Raw genomic sequence first — 18,901 nt, 5'->3', positions numbered from 1 at the left:
ACGCTGTCGTGTGCTGGGGCAGTAGGCTGAAGGCAGCTGATGCTAACAGACTAAGTAAGCTCATCGGGAAGGCCGGCCTTGTCCTGGGAGTCGAATTTGACTTATTAGTGGAGGTTTCTGGGAGGAGTATCCTGAAGAAGCTGCTCAGTATCAGGGACCTCTCACCCCTTGCATTCTGTACTGAAGTTCTACCAGAGCACTTTCAGCCATAGAATGAGACCACTGAGGAGCATCACAGAATGCCACAGAAGGTTTGTCTTACCTGTGGCCAACAAACTATATAACTCCTCCCCTTTCTGCAAGAAGGAAACCTGACAGTATTAAAATCAATATCATGTTTTGAGTGAATGTATGTAATGTTGGAGGCTACCGGCAAAAGAATTTCCTTTGGGATTAATAAAGTTCTATTCTATTCTATTCTATTCTATTCTATTCTATTCTATTCTATTCTATAAAATGCAAACTGGACTGGCTCCTGACTGGGAAATTCTGAGCAGTGACCCATCATCTCTCTCTGACTCTTCCTGGTTTTCCAAAAAAGAAAATCTGAAAGAATCTGAAATTGCATATTGTTGATGTCATGTACCGGTAGGCCTTTGCAATACATTTTTGCTAAATGTAATTGATTGTATAATACTTAGAGTGTGATTATATAATTGTCGGGCAACATGAGATGAGATGAGATGAGATGAGATGAGATGAGATGAGATGAGATGAGATGAGATGAGATGAGATGAGATGTGGAGTACTTTTATGATCCCATGCTTGGGAAACTGACATGGCTTAGCTAACATTATTACAAAGAACTGTCAAAGTTCTGTCTCTGTCTCTGTCTCTGTCTCTGTCTCTGTCTCTGTCTCTGTCTCTGTCTCTCTCTTTGTCTCTCTCTCTCTCTCTCTCTCTCTCTCTCTCTCTGTGTGTGTGGTTCTGTGTGAGATGTTTCTTTGTGTTTGAGGGTTTGTGAGTTAATCGATACCAGGAAAATAACAATGCTGTGAGAACATTTTTCCATTTTAGACAGTGCAAACAAAAGTGAACTTTTCTTTCTTTTTCTCAAAAAATGTGACAGCCAGATTAATGACAGCCTGCAGTCCAAAGTGGCACTATATTTATTTTAACCGATTGGCTCTTCATTGTAGATTATAACATTATCACTTCTTAACATTTCAAGCTTTTTCCATCCCTTCAAGGACGTATAGTCTGTAGCAGTCTTATGTGTGTCCCTGATTCCAAATTTTGTGCAAGTTATGAGACTTCAGTCCATATTCTACCACATACCAATAATGTTCTATACTCCTTTACCAAATCTGGTAAAGGAAAGGATAAATGGCACCACATATTTATAAATCATTATTTGTTCACATGTATTTTCCCACCTTATTCTAAACTTGAAAAGTGATGGAAGAGCATAGGCAATAATGTGTGACCATCACTTTATCATAATGTATTTATCATTTTGCATTTTTCACTCTGGGTGAACTTAGACATATACCCCTTCCTCCCATTTGTTTAGATTGAGAAGACATCTGGAATCCATTTGTAACTGGTGGTACCAACAGGTCTCAGTAATTACTTCACATTAATCCCATTACACGTAATCCCAGACTCTTTAATCTCATCAACACACAAGGTACATGAAGGAGGAGGAAATTAGTCACAAATGATTGGCATAAAATGCGCTATCATGTCACAGTCTATGACAGAAATAGCTGTCACACACTTTGCCATGCTCTAACTGCTTTGTCACATTCTGCTCACAGTTGATACACAGTGATGCATGAATGAACTTTAAATGACCTCCTCTATTTTCCTGCTAATCCTAATTTCACTTGAACATTGAAAATGTCCTTTAAAATGCCAAGAACTCTTAAAGCAATGTCTTCCTCCTCCCATGACAATATTACAACTTTTTCATAACCTAGAGCTGTGCTTAATTTCTAGTTGAGAAGTGACTGAAACATGGGCTGCTCAGATGTTTGACTGCCATGAGGCTCACAGCAGCCATCATTGTTTCCGTGCAACACAGTGAAGAGTAATGAAATATGCCACTTATGCTTCACTGATTAATTTCCTTCACAATTTTGAAGCTCAGCTGAATACATTTTTCTGTGCAGAAGGGCTTCATTGTATCCAGTATGGCCTCGTTTCAAGGCCAGGGAGGCTTGGAGTGTGGGGGAGGGTGCACAGGGGGTTGGGGGGTGGCTGGCTGCACCCCTAAAAAACATTGTGCTGAACATCACTAAATAGCTCAAACACAACATTGTCCTTCCTAGCCCTTTATTTGTTAATTTCATTTTAAAAAGTGCCAATTTCATACAGGGAGGTTTATTTAAGAGAAATCCGTGATGCAGGAAGCTCTCTGGAAATCTAATGAGGAATAAAGCAGTCTTGCAGTGTTGTTAGTCTGTCTAACTTTGGTTAACAAAGCTCCTCTTTTGTGTCTCTGTGAGCATGTTTGATGACCGCTAAAGGCAAGCCCTTCCCATTTTGTTGTTGGGGCTGTAAATGTAGACTGCTCTATCTGTGCTGGACAGTGTCCAGCCGAAGAGCATCTTTGCCCTGCCCTCAGGCCTCCAGCTTGTACATCTTCGTGCAGAGGAACGCCTCTTTGGTGGCAGTGACAGGGAGAATTAGGCAAGAGATGCGGGTTCACTTGCCCTATGTAGGGGCTTATCTGGGGCTAAGCTGAGGGACTAATAGGAAAGCCAGCCTTCGCTTTAGCCAGTCTGAGGGCACAGGGAGCCATCTGTCCATTCTGTGGATAATTGACAACAAAGGGGGAGAACACTGGACACGGACTACAAACTATCAGGGTGGTCAATTAGGATCGACCAGAAATAAAGAAGAGGAGTGAGTGACTGTATATAAGGTCAGTCATATATTAAAATTGTTCTTTATGGATTACAATCTTCTCATTTAGCCAGACTGTATAATTTGTTTCAAACAGTGTTGCGGACTACTGTCATGTTGGGACAGCCTGAAACTTTTCTTACTTTCTTACTTTCTTTTCTTACTACTTTTAGCAAAAGTTTAATATTGTGTGTCTTTTTTACAAGCTCAACTCTTGATCTCCACTAGTTTGACTCAGGTAGAACCATTTGTTTTTCTGAAACCTTTTGCATTATAAATGCATGAAATTTTACTTCAGCCCTACATTCCATCGACTCCTCATCCTGGACATACAATGAATGTTCAGTTTTACAAACTCTCTGCTCATGTAGGAAATCCATGTTGTTAGGCTGTGTTCACTGTCTGATATGGTATGGCTTACAAATAGTTATTTATAGAACATTATTCAGATATTTGAAAAATGATGGGTTACTACAAATGTTTGATTCATATAAAGATGTATAAAAGAACAAGTTTTTTTAAAACACGCAGGATATCAAACATCTAGAGCTTTGTTATGTAAAATGAAATACGCTAATCCTATCATTACGATTCTTAGAATAATGAAGTTACATTTATTGTGTCCTCAAAATCTTTACATTTGATCAAGCGACCTATGTTGCTATTGTTCTCCATTTCCCTCAAGGATTTAGTTCCTGCTTTTTTATTGTCTGAAGCACTTTGCAGCATGGTTGTGCTTAGAGAGCTGGGTTCCTGTAGATTATAGGTTTTATCATGTACGCTCTATGGGTGCTGTTGTGCGCCAGTGTTTTGTTCAGGAGTCTTGAGTGGGCGCTGACATGCTAGAGGTGACAGAAATGGGTCAAAGGGGTCTTAGCATTAACTAAACAAATCCCGGCCTATAGGATTAGACAAAGATGTTGCTGTTTATTTGACGTACTCATTGTAACTTCATAGGGATACACAGAAATATAATACAGCTGTGTTGCTTGCTGTTACACTTAATCAGGGTCTGTTTATTCATGATATTGTTTGGATTATGCCTTTTAGCTCAGTTGCTGGAATGTGCAAGAACAATGCCTTGTTGTAAATACTGCGCAGCTTTGAAAAAAACCCATTATCACTCAACTGTTGTCTCAACTTATTTCGAAGACTACTGACATTGTATAGCTATCAGCATGAGTTTTCTTAATTTAAACTTATGCTCCTTTTTGGTCCTTTCTTTCAGGTGTGGGATGGAAGAAGTGCGTTCTTTATTTACTGTTTTGTGTGAGTATCTACATGGGAGGAGGGTGGGGCCTATGAAAGGGTCAAAGGTAATGTTGGTGATGTTGTGGGTTTACACAACAACAACAACAACAATAACAATAACAATAATATCTGTATTTGTAATATTTGTGTAATATATACAAATACAAATATACAGTTTTGAAAATCAAATTTATTTAGTCCTAACTTAAGTTCACCTTTAATTAAATACAGGGGCATAAAGAAATCTTTGCTCTCAAATTGTGCATTAATCATTTGGCAATTATAATTTATGTAGATATTTCAAGTCATGATTTTTGCATGGGATTCAACCAATTTTTTTTTTCAAATTTAATCTTTTTTTAATTTTTTGAATTTGTTGCTTGCTTCATTTGTATCAGCTTTCTTTTATAATACTAAAATACTTGTCTCTCAACATGCACTTCTAGTGACTGTTTTCTAGACACCTGTAACACTTAAAACAACTGTTCCTGTGGCCTGAAAATTATTTTTCATTTCATGGGCCTCTGCAGTCCTGTAGTGGGATTGACATCAACTGGATTTGTTGGCAACAACTAGTAAACTTACAACCATATAATGTTTCCAATATTCTCTCTATGTCAGCATAGAGAGAATACAAAACTTATTTATCAAATTTCAGTAGATGAGCCTCCAAAATATTTTTTTTCTTATCTTGATTATTACCTTTGCAAATACAGTTTGTACTTCATATAATTATGTATTGATTAATTGCTGAGAAAATATTACATAAAACTCTGTACTTCAGAGTTTCCTCTTTGATATATAAAAAAACCAATGTTCTCCTTCCATTTTATAATTAACTGCAGGTTAAGAACCACTCTTTATCATTATGAGGCACTGCTTACACTCTAAATGATCTATGACTAAAGAAAACTTGCTCCTTGGACTCAAAGTTCTCTTATCTGTCAGGAGCAATAAACCCCTTGTCCCAACTGACCCTGTAGCAATAAATGAGCATTGTCTGTCATCAGGATAAAAGCAGTCACACATACGTCATTTGATCCTCTGGCCTTCAGAGCACAAGTAGCTTCTTTCATATCTTATCTTAACCACAGGAGTCACACAACTCAAATTTAACTTGAACTTAAGATACGGTCTCATGTGAAATTGTACCTAGTGACAGGCTTACCTTTCCCTCTCGACTATGGGATCAAATAACAAAGATTCCAAAGCTTTTATAGGAGTGTGCCCGTGAATTTTAGATCACAATCCTATTTAGGAACTTGCCTCTTTCTTTCTTAAAAGTTAGATTAATTTGTTCCAGAGTTAATGCTCTTTAACAATCTTCTTCTTCTCCTTTCGGCCTTTCCCTTCAGGGGTCGCTACAGCAAATCAACTTTCTCCATCTAACCCTATTCTCTGTATCCCCTCTCTCACACCAACTACCTTCATATCCTCTCTCACGCCATCCATAAATCTTCTCTTCGGTCTCCCTCGAGATCTCCTGCCTGGCAACTTCAATTCAAGGATCTGTCTACCCCTATACGTCTATTCACTATCCCTCCTCAGACCGAACCACCTCAGTTTGGCTTCTCTGATCTTCTCTCCAAAACATCTAACATGTGCTGTTCATCTAATAGACTCATTCCTGATCCTATCCATCCTGGTCACTCCCAAAGAGAACCTCAACATCTTCATCTCTGCGACCTCTAGCTCTGCCATTGTCTTTTGGTCATTGTAACTGTTTCTAGGCCATACAGCATTGCTGGTTTCACCACTGTCTTGTACAGCTTTCCTTTCATTCTGGTTGATAGTCTTCTATCACATAGTACCCCTGGCACTTTTCTCTACCCTTTCCGTCCTGCTTGAACCTATCTCATCACCTCTTTTCCACAATCTGCACTGTTGACCCCAAGTACCTGAAATCCTCCAGCTTCTTGATCTCCACTCCCTGTAGCCTCACCGGTCCAGCTGAGTTCCTCTCATTCACACACATTCTGTCTTGCTGCGACAAACTTACATTCCTCTCCTTTCCGGCGCATACCTTCACCTCTCTAGATTTTCCTCTACCTGTTTTCAGCTCTCACTACAGATCACAATGTCATTTGCAAACATCATGGTCCATGGAGATTCCTGTCTCAGGAATGTCAGCCTGTCCATCACCACTGCAAACAAGAAGGGGCTCAGAGTTGATCCCTGATGGAGTTCCATCTCCACCTTGAACTGTTCTGTTACCCCTACAACACACCGCACCACTGTCCCACAGCTAGCATACATGTCCTGGACCAGTCTAACATACTTCTCTGCCACTCCAGACTTCCTCATATGATACCAGAGCTCCTCTCTTGGCACCCTGTCATATGTTTTTTCTCGGTCTACAATAATACAATACAGCTCCCTCTGGCCTTCTCTGTATTTCTCTATTAGCATTCTCGAAGCAAATGCTGCATCTGTAGTATTCTTTCTAGGCATGAAGCCATACTGCTGTTCACAAATGCTGACTTCTGTTCTCAGTCTAGTTTCCACTATTCTTTCCAATAACTTCATTGTACAGCTCATCAACTTCATCCCTCTATATTTGCCGCAATTCTACACATCCCCCTTATTCTTAAAAATAGGCACCATCACACCTCGTCTCCATTCAACAATTTCCTTTGGGATAAATAAAGTTGTTCTTATTCTTATTCTTATCCTTATCCTTATCCTTATTCTTATTCTTATTCTTATTCTTATTCTTATTCTTATTCTTACTCTTATTCTTATTCTTATTCTTATTCTTATTCTTATTCTTATTCTTATTCTTATTCTTATTCTTATTCTTATTCTTATTCTTATTCTTATTCTTATTCTTATTCTTATTCTTATTCTTATTCTTATTCTTATTCTTATTCTTATTCTTCAGGCATCTTCTCACTTTCTAAGATCCTGTTAAATAATCAAGTCAGAAACTCTACCACTGCCTCTCTTAGACACCTTGGAGAGGCTCTTCAAACTCACATCCCACCTGCAGGGCCTAGCCACCAGTAACATTGAGCATCACACCTTTAATTTCCAATTTCAGAATTATAAGTCTCTGACATTCTTTTCACCTCCAGAATAAACTCCTCCTTCAAGATAACTCCTACTCCATTTCTCTTCTATCAGTACCATGATAGTACAACTTAAGCCTGCTCCTAAGTTTTTAGCCTCACTACCTTTCCACTTGGTCTCCTGGACACACAGTACATCCACTTTGCTTCTCTGCATCATGATCAACTCTCTACCTTCTCCTGTCATAGTCCGAATATTCAAAGTTCCTACTCTCAGATCCAGACTCTCGCCTTTCTGCTTCTGTCTCTGCTTCCGAACACACCTTTGTCCTCTCCTTCTTTGACCTACAGTAGCCCAGGTTCCATTAGTACCTTGTAGGTCATCAGCACCAATGGCGGTCGTTGTTAACCCGGGCCTTGATGGATCCGGTATGATCTGGTTATCATGGTTGATTCGCATGTTTGGTTTTGGCAAAAGTTTTTTGCCGGATGCCCTTCCTGACGCAACCCTCTGCATTTATCCGGGCTTGGGACCGGCTCAGGGAGACTCTGCACTGTATCCCCCGAGGCTGGCTCGGGGAGACACCGGTCAGTGCCGCCCTGAGGCTGCATTTAATACTCTTTAACAATACAGGTAGATATCTCTTATATTTCAGCTATAGACTATTAAAACATTCAAGGCATGGTGGTATCTAGGTTGCATGTACTCTGAGTCTTGAAGCTTTTCTCTGGGAAATCTAAGTAGTGTGGATTTCACTGTACCAAGAAATTCAGACTCCTTAAAACTATAATCTAAGTTGCCCGCATTGTTTTTCCAAACAGATTAAATTGGGTGTCATAACTTATTTTCACTTTGATTTTTCATCTTATATAAAAGACCTCATTGAACACCAGATCTGTCTTAAATAATATATTTATTTTTTTCCAGAGTGCTTGCTTAAAGCTGAATGAACACCAACTATGTCTGACAAGGAAGAGATGGCTTCTGATGGGAGTCTGAATGTTACACTGACACTTAGGCTGTTGATGCATGGAAAGGTAATGAACAGATACAAAAGAACATATATATTATCTCAGTGCATTATTTAATTGGATAGATTATTCATTTGCTTATTTTCTTTCTGCTGTGAATGAGGTATGCTGAAGTTTATCATGCATTGTTTTCTTTACATTCACAGGAGGTTGGCAGCATAATTGGAAAGGTATATCTATTTCACCATCCATGAGCACTTATTGATTCCTTCTATTGCCTCTTGTTTTCCTCTCTTCCTCTCTTAAAACTAATCAAGCAAAATAATTTTCACTTTTCTATATGAATCTAGAAAGGAGAAACAGTAAAAAAAATGAGGGAAGAGGTAAGTACCAGCCTGAGTGATTATGATTTGAAAACATACATAAATTTAATGTGATGCATTATACCAGATCAAAGTCAGAATAATTAAAATGGTATATCTTTTTTAAGAGTGGGGCTCGCATCAATATATCAGAAGGCTCTTCCCCTGAGAGAATAGTTACCATCACAGGACCCACAGAGGGCATCTTCAGAGCTTTCTCCATGATTGCACAAAAGTTTGAGGAGGTACTAAAATAAAAAAAAAAACAAAACTCAAATATTACACTGGACCCCAATGTAATATTTTAAAATATATCGTCTGAAGGACGGTGAAGCCCTAATTTTTGCAAAGGCCTGTCATGGGACTGACACTCTTACAGTTTCACCTGAAAATAACATTTTTTTCCGACTTCCCTCAGGATATTACGGCAGCAATGACAAACAGCAATGTGACAAGTAAGCCACCTGTGACACTCCGGCTGGTTTTCCCAGGGAGCCAGTGCGGCTCCCTGATTGGTAAAGGAGGTTCTAAAATAAAAGAGATCAGAGAGGTGAGATGCCTTCTTTTGGCGATTTTGTAAGAAAAAAATAGCTAATTTCCCATAATCTAATATAACCTTCTTGCTTCTTGCAATTTTGTTGCTGTTACACATTAAATTGTAACTTATTAAACTTGTAAATGGGAGGTTGAAAACTCGTTCTGAATGGGCAATATTCATGTGTGCCTCTTCAAATATTGGAACACACATTTCTATTTTGCGTGCAGCTGCTCTATGCATGTTAAATGGATTCAGGATAAATTTGTGAGAAGTTGGAACAGTATTTCGTATAAGGTTAGGGTGTGCTCTTTTCAGCAATATATATTTTTTCCCTTTTGTCTGCTGTTGTTAAGACCACAGGCGCCCAGGTTCAGGTGGCAGGAGACATGCTGCCAGACTCCACAGAGAGGGCTGTCACAATCTCCGGCACTCCACAGGCCATCACTCAATGTGTAAAGCACATCTGCTCTATCATGCTGGAGGTAAGCACTGATGAAAAGCGGACAAAAGCATGGTGTATGTTGCATCAAATTTAGATGGGGAAAAATGTATTCACAAGCACATTCAGGGAGGCATTGTATTCAAGGTTACTGTGGTTTTGCATTCTCATGAGATGTGCAGTTCTAGATGGTTTATTTTGTGTTCCATTGCTACTTTTTCTGACAATATACAACAGTGCTCCTTTTTACCTGATGCATCCTTTAAAATAGTCATCGAAACCTCTGAATTTACTTTTTAAGAGTATATGTTGGGCTATACTTAAAAAAGTGAATTATGCATGTGGATTTGTGTGAAAATATATAAACAACTATTTCTGGAACATTTTGTTTTGGGATTGAAACAGCTCAGTGGATGGATAATGCAATACTAAATATTTCACACAGTGTATATTGTGTGATATTAATTAGGTGATAAATAAATATGATATACCGTTTTGGACCTTGAATTTATTGTAGATCCAGTTGATTGTTCACGGGTAGTCCACGATTGTAAACTCCTGTCAGTTGTTTAGGAGTCTGATAGAAGTTGGGTAGAATGGGTTCTTCAGTCTCAAGGTTTGTACTTCACAATTCTGTACCTCCAACCTGAGGGTAGAAGTGTGAACAGTCTGTGTTGGGGATCAGAGAGGTACTTGACAATGGAGCTCTCTTGGTCATAAACACTTCATAGAGAAGGCAGCAGGGTTCAGGAGATCCTCTTTCTACACCACTCACTGCAGGCGTTTGGGTTCCAAAACAGTTTTGCTAATGTACTGTGTGGTGATGCAACTGGTTAAGATGCTCAGAAATTTACAGCTATAGAACTTGCTGAAGATCTAAGGTGACATGCCAAACTTCTTCAGCCTCTTCAGAAAATACAGTTTCTGTTGAGCCATCTTAACTGTCTGAATGGTGTTGATTACCAGGTGAGGTCTGAACTGATAGGGACCCCCAAGCATTTAAAACTGCTCACTGTCTCTACTTCAACCTCCTGGACGAACAGTGGCTGAACTGTTTCCTATTCTTCCTCATGTCCACGATCTTGTTCTTTGTGTTGTCCGTATTGAGGGGAGGTTTGTTGTCCTCACACCATTATACCAGACTGACCTCAATCCTGTAGTCTGTTTCATCCCCACCATTTTTGTTGGTGTTATCCAAAAACTTTAGAATGATGTTGTCCTTGTGGGAGGTGACACAGTCACAGCTGAGCAGTGTGCAGAAGGCCCACAGCTCATGCTCTTCATGAGGGCTTCGCCTTTCAGCTGTGCTTCTTCTCTACCATGATAGACTGATGCAGACCCCTTAATAGACCTTACCAGGGAGGCTGAGGAATCTAATCCAACCATAGTTGGAACACATCTTTTAGCTTTGCACACCAGATGCGGTTTCTTTGCTGCCAGAGAGGTGATGTTTTTCATCCGTAGAGTCAGTACTTGCAGCCGAGGATCAGACCACAAATTTTCCAGCCTTTGACCACCACCCATCTCATAATCCATTCTACCCCCTTGACCCCTCCTAGGGATGCAGATCCCATGGAAAAGGAGACAAATGTTGTCTGTGGGCTGTGCCTGGCCATGCTCCATATAGTAACAATTTAATATTTTAAGTATTGCTTAAATATCACTTCAGTTAGTTTTTGTCATTTTGTAAACCCCATTCCACTCCACTCCAATGCCGTTCAAAGACCCTGGATCAGTTTGGTTCTATAGATTATTATGAAGTAATTATTATTACAGTACACATTTCTGCTTTGCACTGATGGTCCAGAAATACTCAAAGAACATAATCACCTATACACCTTCATCCATTTTAGAGCATCTAAATTCTGTTACAAAAATTTACTTTATTCTTAAGCATGCAAAGATTCTGATGCCTAACGTTGTCAACAGTCTAATGGGGTATGGAAAGATTCAGCAAGTGATATAATATGCATTACTCAGTTGGAATTCTTTCCACCATGTCAGAGATGAATACATTTATTTACGTTTTTGGTTTGAATGCCTATGTTTCCAGTCACCTCCAAAGGGAGCAACTATTCCCTATCGTCCCAAGGCTTTACCTGCAGGAGCCCATGCTGTGCTAGCACAACAACACTCTGCACCGGTAAGTATACATATGGAAATAATCTGGATGTAATTTTGAATATTTTGCAGGAATGTAACAATTGAATGGACAGTTTTTAAGGGTACCTCAGTTTCCAGCTGAACACTAATCCTTTTTCACCAGAGGAAATGTCGCTGTTAATTCAACAGTGATGAGCTTCATATCATAATGCTGTAAGCACAAAGGTACTAGAATTATTGGGTTGTAACGTGTCACAGATATGAATTTCAGCTGCTTATTTTCATAATTCTTTGCAACTTTAAACCTGAAAGATACTCTGACTATAGCTGATGTTTTCCATGAGCAGGCTAATTGCTGTCCTGGAATTGGCACAGTCTGTGCTGGCCTATGAGACATCAGTTCATATTGAATTTCTGGCAATGGTCAAACAAGAGGATAAAACAGCATATAACATTTTGATGAAATTTCATTAAACATATACCCATTAGCATTATGGGACAGAGGGTGGGCATGGATTTTCTATAAAGCATGTTCTGCCTGATTTTACTCTTCATAAGTAGAGTGAAACACATTTCAAGTGGCCTGCTATAACATATCTTGATCATATAATCACAACCCTCCTTTACTCGTTCCAGGCCTTCACAATTCCAGGGCAGTACGCTTTTACCCATCAAGATGTAAGTGAATGCATCTGAACAAATGACATCCACTCTAATAACCTGCTCCTCCCCACTCCTCCCAAACCTCTATGATGCCCTCTTTCATCCCTACACAGTAAAGATGAAACTTCAGTAACCCCAAACTGTTAACATTACTAACAATAACACACAACAGCAGCATGCATTGATTAAAATAAATATTACTATAGAACCTAGAAAGAGAAGTGACTGTATTTTCCAGTTACTAATATAAATATCTATCATGCTTTCTGAAGATAATGAATCTTCACACTGATGCCGTCTGCAATGCTCGTGAACTTCAGATTCAGCGCTGTATTGTAGTGGTTAGCTCCTCTGAAATAATCCAGTTTGATTGGTTAGCTCTAACTACCTTCCTACCCTGCAGTTGACCAAGCTTCACCAGTTGGCTATGCAGCATATCCCCCTCCCTTCCCTTGGGCAGAGCAACCCTACCTTCCCTGGTACGTACCCATGGCTCCCAAAGGGAAGTCCATCTATCCCTCTGTCTTCACTCCTCTTTGAATCACACCATCAAAACATCCCTGTCAGTTTTAGGGCCGATCAAAAGTTTTCTCCCTTCTTGTTGTAATAAGATGTGATTAGGTGAAAGGTGGCTTCTCACAGACGAAAACACAAGCAGTTTGTATACTCACATTGTCTGTATCATACAATAAACAATACAAAGAAAATTATGTTCGCAAAATCACCAAACTACTTAATGCTTGGTAATTTGGGCTCCCTTTTCTTAAAGTAACACCAAAACAAATGGAAAAAAAACAAAAAAACAAACAAACAGTAGTTTATTCATTTCACAGCTAGTGTTGTCTCGTTCAAGATTCACTTTAAATTTTTGAAGTAAATTTAAACTTTATTTTATAATATATCAATATACAGTAGCTAGTGACTGCTGTTGCTTCTTATTTCCAAATGTTTTACCACCCAATTTTATTGAAAGTTAGAGCTACCTAATCCTCAAAGATGTGCTAAAAGTAATTGATAATGTACATTTTATCAGAGTTTATCAATTCAAATAACTCAAACATGGTTAGGATCATATGGAGTAGACAATAACTTTTTTTAATTGTCTAGTTTACGCTCTACAATTATTAATTTACTTTGAGGATTAGGATTTACAGTGTATGCATGTACGGTGAATGAAAAAATTTCCAAATGAAGTATTGCAACTTCCAATCAAATAAACCGATCAACTCTACACAAACCTAATATTTTAAAATATATCCATAGACAAGGCAAAGAGAGAACAAATGCTCAAATAAAGCTGCATGGCCAGTAGTCATCCATTGGTGACTCATTAAATGAGCTGATTTCCTTTGCTGGTAGTGATTAAAAACAAAATAAAGACATAAAAGTTCAGTCAGAGAAGTCATATTTAAGAAATTGATTGCAACAGCAAAACATTGAAACATTGGCTCTGATTTAAACACCCCACTTGTTTTCTACATCATTATATTGAGGAGAGATAAGCAATTATCTAAAGTCCCCTTCAGAATCTATATGTGGGTGCTGTCATAGAGATTGGGCTGGATGAAGTGTTGTTGATCTGGCAAGAAGAACTGTTATGAGCAGATGGCAGATGGCAAAGAATACAGTTCATATTAGCCACCAAGTTGGGAGTCAGAGGAACTATAACCTGTCTAGTCACTTGATCATTTCACAGAGCAACAATATGGCACTCAAGTATTGTGGTAATAGGTCTTCAAAAATATGTTTTTGCATGTCTTAACGATCATGCAAGAATAACAAAATCAGAAGAAAAGAAAAGGAAGAAAAGAAAAGAAAAGAAAAGAAAAGAAAAGAAAAGAAAAGAAAAAAAAGAAAAGAAAAGAAAAGAAAAGAAAAGAAAAGAAAAGAAAAGAAAAGAAAAGTGATCTAGCAGAAGATTCTTTTGTCACTGGAGAGTTGTTTATTGAAAAAAAGAATATCACCAAAAAGGAAGGTTTATGGAATGCACACAGATTAGAGGGTTAGTTTGGCAAAATATTCCTAATGATGACAGGGTCTTAAAATTCCAAGACTTTCATCCAAAAATGTATGAGGAGCCAGAATTAAATATAAATGAAGAATTGCACAATGCTCTGAGTGGGAAAAGTGAAAAATGCCTATACATATTTGCAGTTAAGTAAATATTTTACCATTTCTCACTTTACTTTTTCTCATGACCTCATAAATTACCATTTGCCTGATTTCCCTCTCCAAAAAAAATCCTAATCTCTTTACCCCATCCTCCACCCTGGCAACATTCTAATATAATATCAACCAAACCATCCCTGACCTCAACCACCCCATGTACTCATCTACCCCAACTAACTGAAAAACTTTAATAAAAAGGTTGGCAGGACTAATGTAACTGAAGTCATGAAAACATTCTAATTTTTTAATCATGAACAAGGCTTTATATTATAGCAATGCATAATGTGTGCTAAATATTTGTATAAGTGTGACCTTGGAGGTATTTTTAGCCCATCTTTCCCACAGCTATGGTCTGTATTTAGCAGTGCAAAGTAAAAAAAACTGTCTAAGTAGGGCAACTCGAAATATAAAAGCTGAAGCCATTAGCACCATAATGTTGTTAGCGTTCCTTGTCCTACTTTGCAGGACTGGATGCATCTGCCCCCACAAGTTCACAAGAGCTGGCAATACCTAATGATGTAAGTGGCATACTGTGCTCTTCCGGCACTAAAACACCGATAATCCTAATGTTGCTTACTCAATTAACACTGTGTAAGGGAATGAATGCTTGTACTAAGAGTTTTATCTACTCAGAGAATAATTCATTTTCTGCATTTTTTGTAGCTCATATGCGACTGAATTCATATCATACGTCATCGCGATACAAATATATATTGTACGAGGTTTTTTACTCCAATACTTTAAGAAAATTGTGAGCAGACATGTCAGTTTAAAATAAATGAGTAGGAACAGGCACGCTGACTGTGAACTAAACTCAACCAGTATTTTTAATGGGCTTGACCTTATGAGTTATATCTTGTTGAATTCAATCTGAACTGATAGCGTGACCAAACTTTGCTTAATCTTCTCAACTGTTGGATTCATGCATGTAGATTACAAAAGCAGAGGAGCCATTAGATAACCATCTGACCATTGTGAATACTTTCTCAAAATTTTGAAAATTGGCTTTTGATTTGCAAGTTATGTTGTTTTTGCTGAGCAGAGTTGAAAAATATAACATTCCTGAGAACAGATAGGCTATATATGCAGTGCCCTGGAGAAGATGTAAATACACTAATTTAAATCTGCAATTCACAGTGTGTGATACTATGTAAACTGATGCACAGAGAATGAGGTCTATAAGTTTATCCTGGTCTGAACAATATCACCACTGCATTTTTTTTAACTTGTATCACATCAGCAGGGAATGATTTCAATGATTACAAAACTAACATGGTTTGTGAGGAAATCTTGAAGAACTTATCCTACATTAATTGATGATTGTAAGTATTTTTGTTATGAGCTTATTGACTCAACTGCAATTTCAAGTAATCTTCAATGACGCATTTAGTGTCTTTGGGATATTACAGTCCCACTTAGTTGAATTTAACCAATACAGCTTTGGAGCTAATATGTGAACTCTTACGCAAAAAATCAAATATTAGGGTAGCAATCCAATGTTGTTGAAATAGTGGTAAGTACAAAACAAGATGCGCAAAATCCTAGTTTATTGACAGGGAGAGGACATTTTAATGAGATGCCTGACTGACATAATCTTTTTGGTTGGATTTAAAAATCTGTTCTAATTCTACTCTTCTTCAAAACCCCAGTTGAAACATACCATGTCAGTAATTACATTTAGACATTTTAAAGACACTAGATTCACAGCAACTAAACAACATGAAATAAACACAAAAACAATACAATTACAGAATTGTTGACATTATGCCTCCAATATAGATTTAGCTGAAACCTAAATTTAACTGAATAAGCATCTAAAAAATGCTGGCATCCAACTGGATGTCTACTTGGAATTAATATAATAAACACAAATTAGATATTTAAATTCAAATAATTAGATTTAAGGGTTCAATATCTACCGATATGGATGATAATTCCAGTAAATCTGTGAAAGGCAGATATCATAGAATGAAATTTTCTGATTGATATATAATTTTTGCTTTACCTTATGGGGTTCATATCGTTGTCTGTATGAGTAACTCCGCTGTCATCTCCAATTTTAGTTATCTGTATGAAAAAAAGGCAAATAAATTGTGAAAACAGCTCACAAACAAATCTGTTACAATATGCTGGGTGTTTCAACTCATTTTATTCTAGCAATTTGTGTAAATATTTTGTGTTGTCAAAACATGGAACAGCTGAAAATGTAATTCCAGGCACAACACTGTTTTTATTACCGCGACAGTTACTTCCATATGCTGTTTTGAAATTTAATTTGTGGAAAACACAGAGGCATTGACTTCTTTGTTATTTACACATTTCTACTCTCACCCCTCTCAGTTTATTGGCTGCATAATTGGAAGACAAGGCAGCAAGATCAATGAGATTCGGCAGGTCTCCGGAGCACACATTAAAATTGCCAGTGCCACTGATGGATCTGCCATGCGCCAAGTCACGATCACAGGTTCACCGGCCAGCATCAGTGTGGCTCAGTATCTCATCAATGCCAGGTAAGGCATAATGTAGGGCCACCATTTTCTGCAGGGGTTTACATCGTTACCTGATATGACAGCCAAGCACAAACTCCTGTATGAGAGCAGAGTTAGTGTGTTCAGGGTGAGGCGTTTTTTTTTTTTTTCCAGTTTACCACTTCCGTCCCTTGATTGCATCAAAATCCTTATTGTCTCTGCTTTTTAACACATTCCTACTTTGACTCTTATGTTTTCTCCTCTCTCCCAACTCCCTTCCTCCTTTCTCTTACCCACTCTCCCCCATTCATTTTATGTTATTTTCTCTTAATCCCACGCCATCTCAACTCCTGCTCCAAACGTCATGATCTGCAGCTTAGAGATGGCTAAATACACCATGCAGGCTGCTTCCACTGCAACCCCAGTTGACCTCAACATGAACTACTCTCAGTCTGCTCCTACTGCCTCCACTGCTGCTACCTCTATGGCTGTCCTGGCGGCCACCACCCCAGCCCCCACTACCATTAATGTCCACTCTCCCTCCACCTTGCCAACCATCCAAAACCCACACTATGCTGTCCCTATTTCCAGCCTGCTTGGTATGAAAACACTTCCTGTCTTGGCTGTCCACCCAGCAGCCGCTTCCAGTCTAGCACAGGGTATATCCCCTTATACGCCAAAAATCCAAACCTCTGGTGTCAAAAAATCTGAACGACAAAAGTTTGCTCCTTATTGATGTCTGCTTAATGGTTCTGGCTGACTGACAAGACATTAAAAAGGGATGGCAAATTAGATATGTTTGGTATTTAGGGCTAAATGTGGCTATATCAGTGTGTTTACAATATAGCACTTGTTGTTTCCATATATCAGAAGAGTGTTAGAGTATGAAAGAGTTGTAGTATCAAAATATGTCCTCATTAAAGCAGGCAACAAAGGTGCATATTAACCAAGTGCTACCTTATGGACATGCATAACAAGGTGGGTTGTATTAGTGTCCTAGATAAATGTCCTCTTCTATTGGATTCATGTCACAGAGCTTTATATTAAGAACTCCATGATGCAAGTATTAGCTTAGTATTCTGTCTGTGAGACTAGATTACAATCGTTTATTGTTGTAAACAGGTATGAAGAAAGCTTTGTACAGCAGACACAGCAGAGAGATACATCATTTGTCTTGTACACTAGAAGTCAGTGTGATTAGTATTTTTCAACAAAGAATGCTGCACTCTCCTGTCATGTTTCCTCCTTTCCTTCACTAGGCTCTCATCAGTGCTAACAGGCTTGGGTGTTCTGTAGTAGCATTGTACTGTTGCAGTTCTGATGGGATTATCCTGAAGCCTCATTGGATTCTAGTGGATTTCCCTCTACACAGTAATCCCGTAGAGCTGGACTGGCCTAACCAACTCATTTATTGTTTTATTACACTAGTTTGTTATTGTCTACTCTCCAACCCAAGTGAATGAAATATTTCAGCATCTGAAATGAGCAGTTTCCATCGTGAGTTTACCACAAACAATGCAGATTTGTCATAATTGTTGTTTATTAAATGATTGTGAAATCAACAGGATTTTTTATGAATAAATATTTGTTGTTTTATTAAAATGCTGTGGTTTATTGTTACTTTTGCCCTCACGATATGCATCAATGTTCATGAAAATCTACAAATAATAAAATAAATGAACAAAATAGAATTCAGTTAACTTATAGACATGCATTTAATAAAATGAGCACCTGCTAACATCTGTTTTGATATATGTCAAATTTTCAGACAAAATTGATGCCTCTACACACACAAGTGAACTCATAAACATACTGATATTTTCTTTCACTCTTCAGATGTGTAAAACTCAAAGACCAGACAGTGACAGACATGGATAGATGTCTCCATCCTTAAATTTCTCTCTGAAAAAAGACATTCCTCCACATCTCTCATGTGTCTAATATAAAAGTGCAGTGGTACTGTAATATAACAAAGAACAGAAAACTTCATAAAGGTTGTTTAGAGATACACCGAGTCAATCAAGTCCAAGTATGGATGCACTCAGTTCACAATAAGACAACTGTCACCTGCACTTCCA

At 38.2% G+C, this 18,901-nt stretch overlaps 1 protein-coding gene across 2 annotated transcripts; it reads left to right on the top strand.

Annotated features, from left to right (window-relative positions):
• The first annotated feature begins 2,574 nt into the window (after positions 1–2,574).
• Positions 2,575–18,416, top strand: LOC147236231 (poly(rC)-binding protein 3). 2 transcript variants are annotated; one of them, XM_086165308.1, is made up of 14 exons: positions 2,575–2,869; positions 4,079–4,119; positions 8,038–8,147; positions 8,288–8,311; positions 8,432–8,464; positions 8,572–8,688; positions 8,862–8,993; positions 9,335–9,463; positions 11,474–11,563; positions 12,160–12,201; positions 12,590–12,665; positions 14,821–14,873; positions 16,696–16,865; positions 18,083–18,416. In XM_086165308.1, exons 3-14 carry the CDS (start codon positions 8,070–8,072, stop codon positions 18,117–18,119), a joined length of 981 nt encoding a protein of 326 aa, XP_086021434.1. In that variant the 5' UTR covers positions 2,575–2,869; positions 4,079–4,119; positions 8,038–8,069; the 3' UTR covers positions 18,120–18,416. The 2 variants fall into 2 exon arrangements, with proteins under 2 accessions (XP_086021434.1, XP_086021425.1); XM_086165299.1 differs by having other exon boundaries at positions 2,582–2,869; positions 17,199–18,416.
• Positions 18,417–18,901: the final 485 nt, after the last annotated feature.

This window comes from Fistularia commersonii, chromosome 2 (assembly GCF_037954325.1).
Source record: "Fistularia commersonii isolate RoL2024-O1a breed Wild chromosome 2, RoL_Fcom_v1.0, whole genome shotgun sequence".
Lineage (NCBI taxonomy): Eukaryota > Metazoa > Chordata > Actinopteri > Syngnathiformes > Fistulariidae > Fistularia > Fistularia commersonii.
The sequence above is the reverse complement of the archived record's forward strand: the minus strand, read 5'-3'. Positions and strand labels throughout refer to the sequence as shown.

Bases quoted from the DNA above. Each gene is read 5' to 3' on its own strand.
- LOC147236231 (XM_086165299.1), top strand. From the start codon at position 8,070: ATGTCTGACAAGGAAGAGATGGCTTCTGATGGGAGTCTGAATGTTACA. The intron at 8,148-8,287 runs GTAATGAACAGA...TTACATTCACAG, and splicing joins GGCTGTTGATGCATGGAAAG to GAGGTTGGCAGCATAATTGG. The intron at 14,874-16,695 runs GTAAGTGGCATA...CACCCCTCTCAG, and splicing joins AGCTGGCAATACCTAATGAT to TTTATTGGCTGCATAATTGG.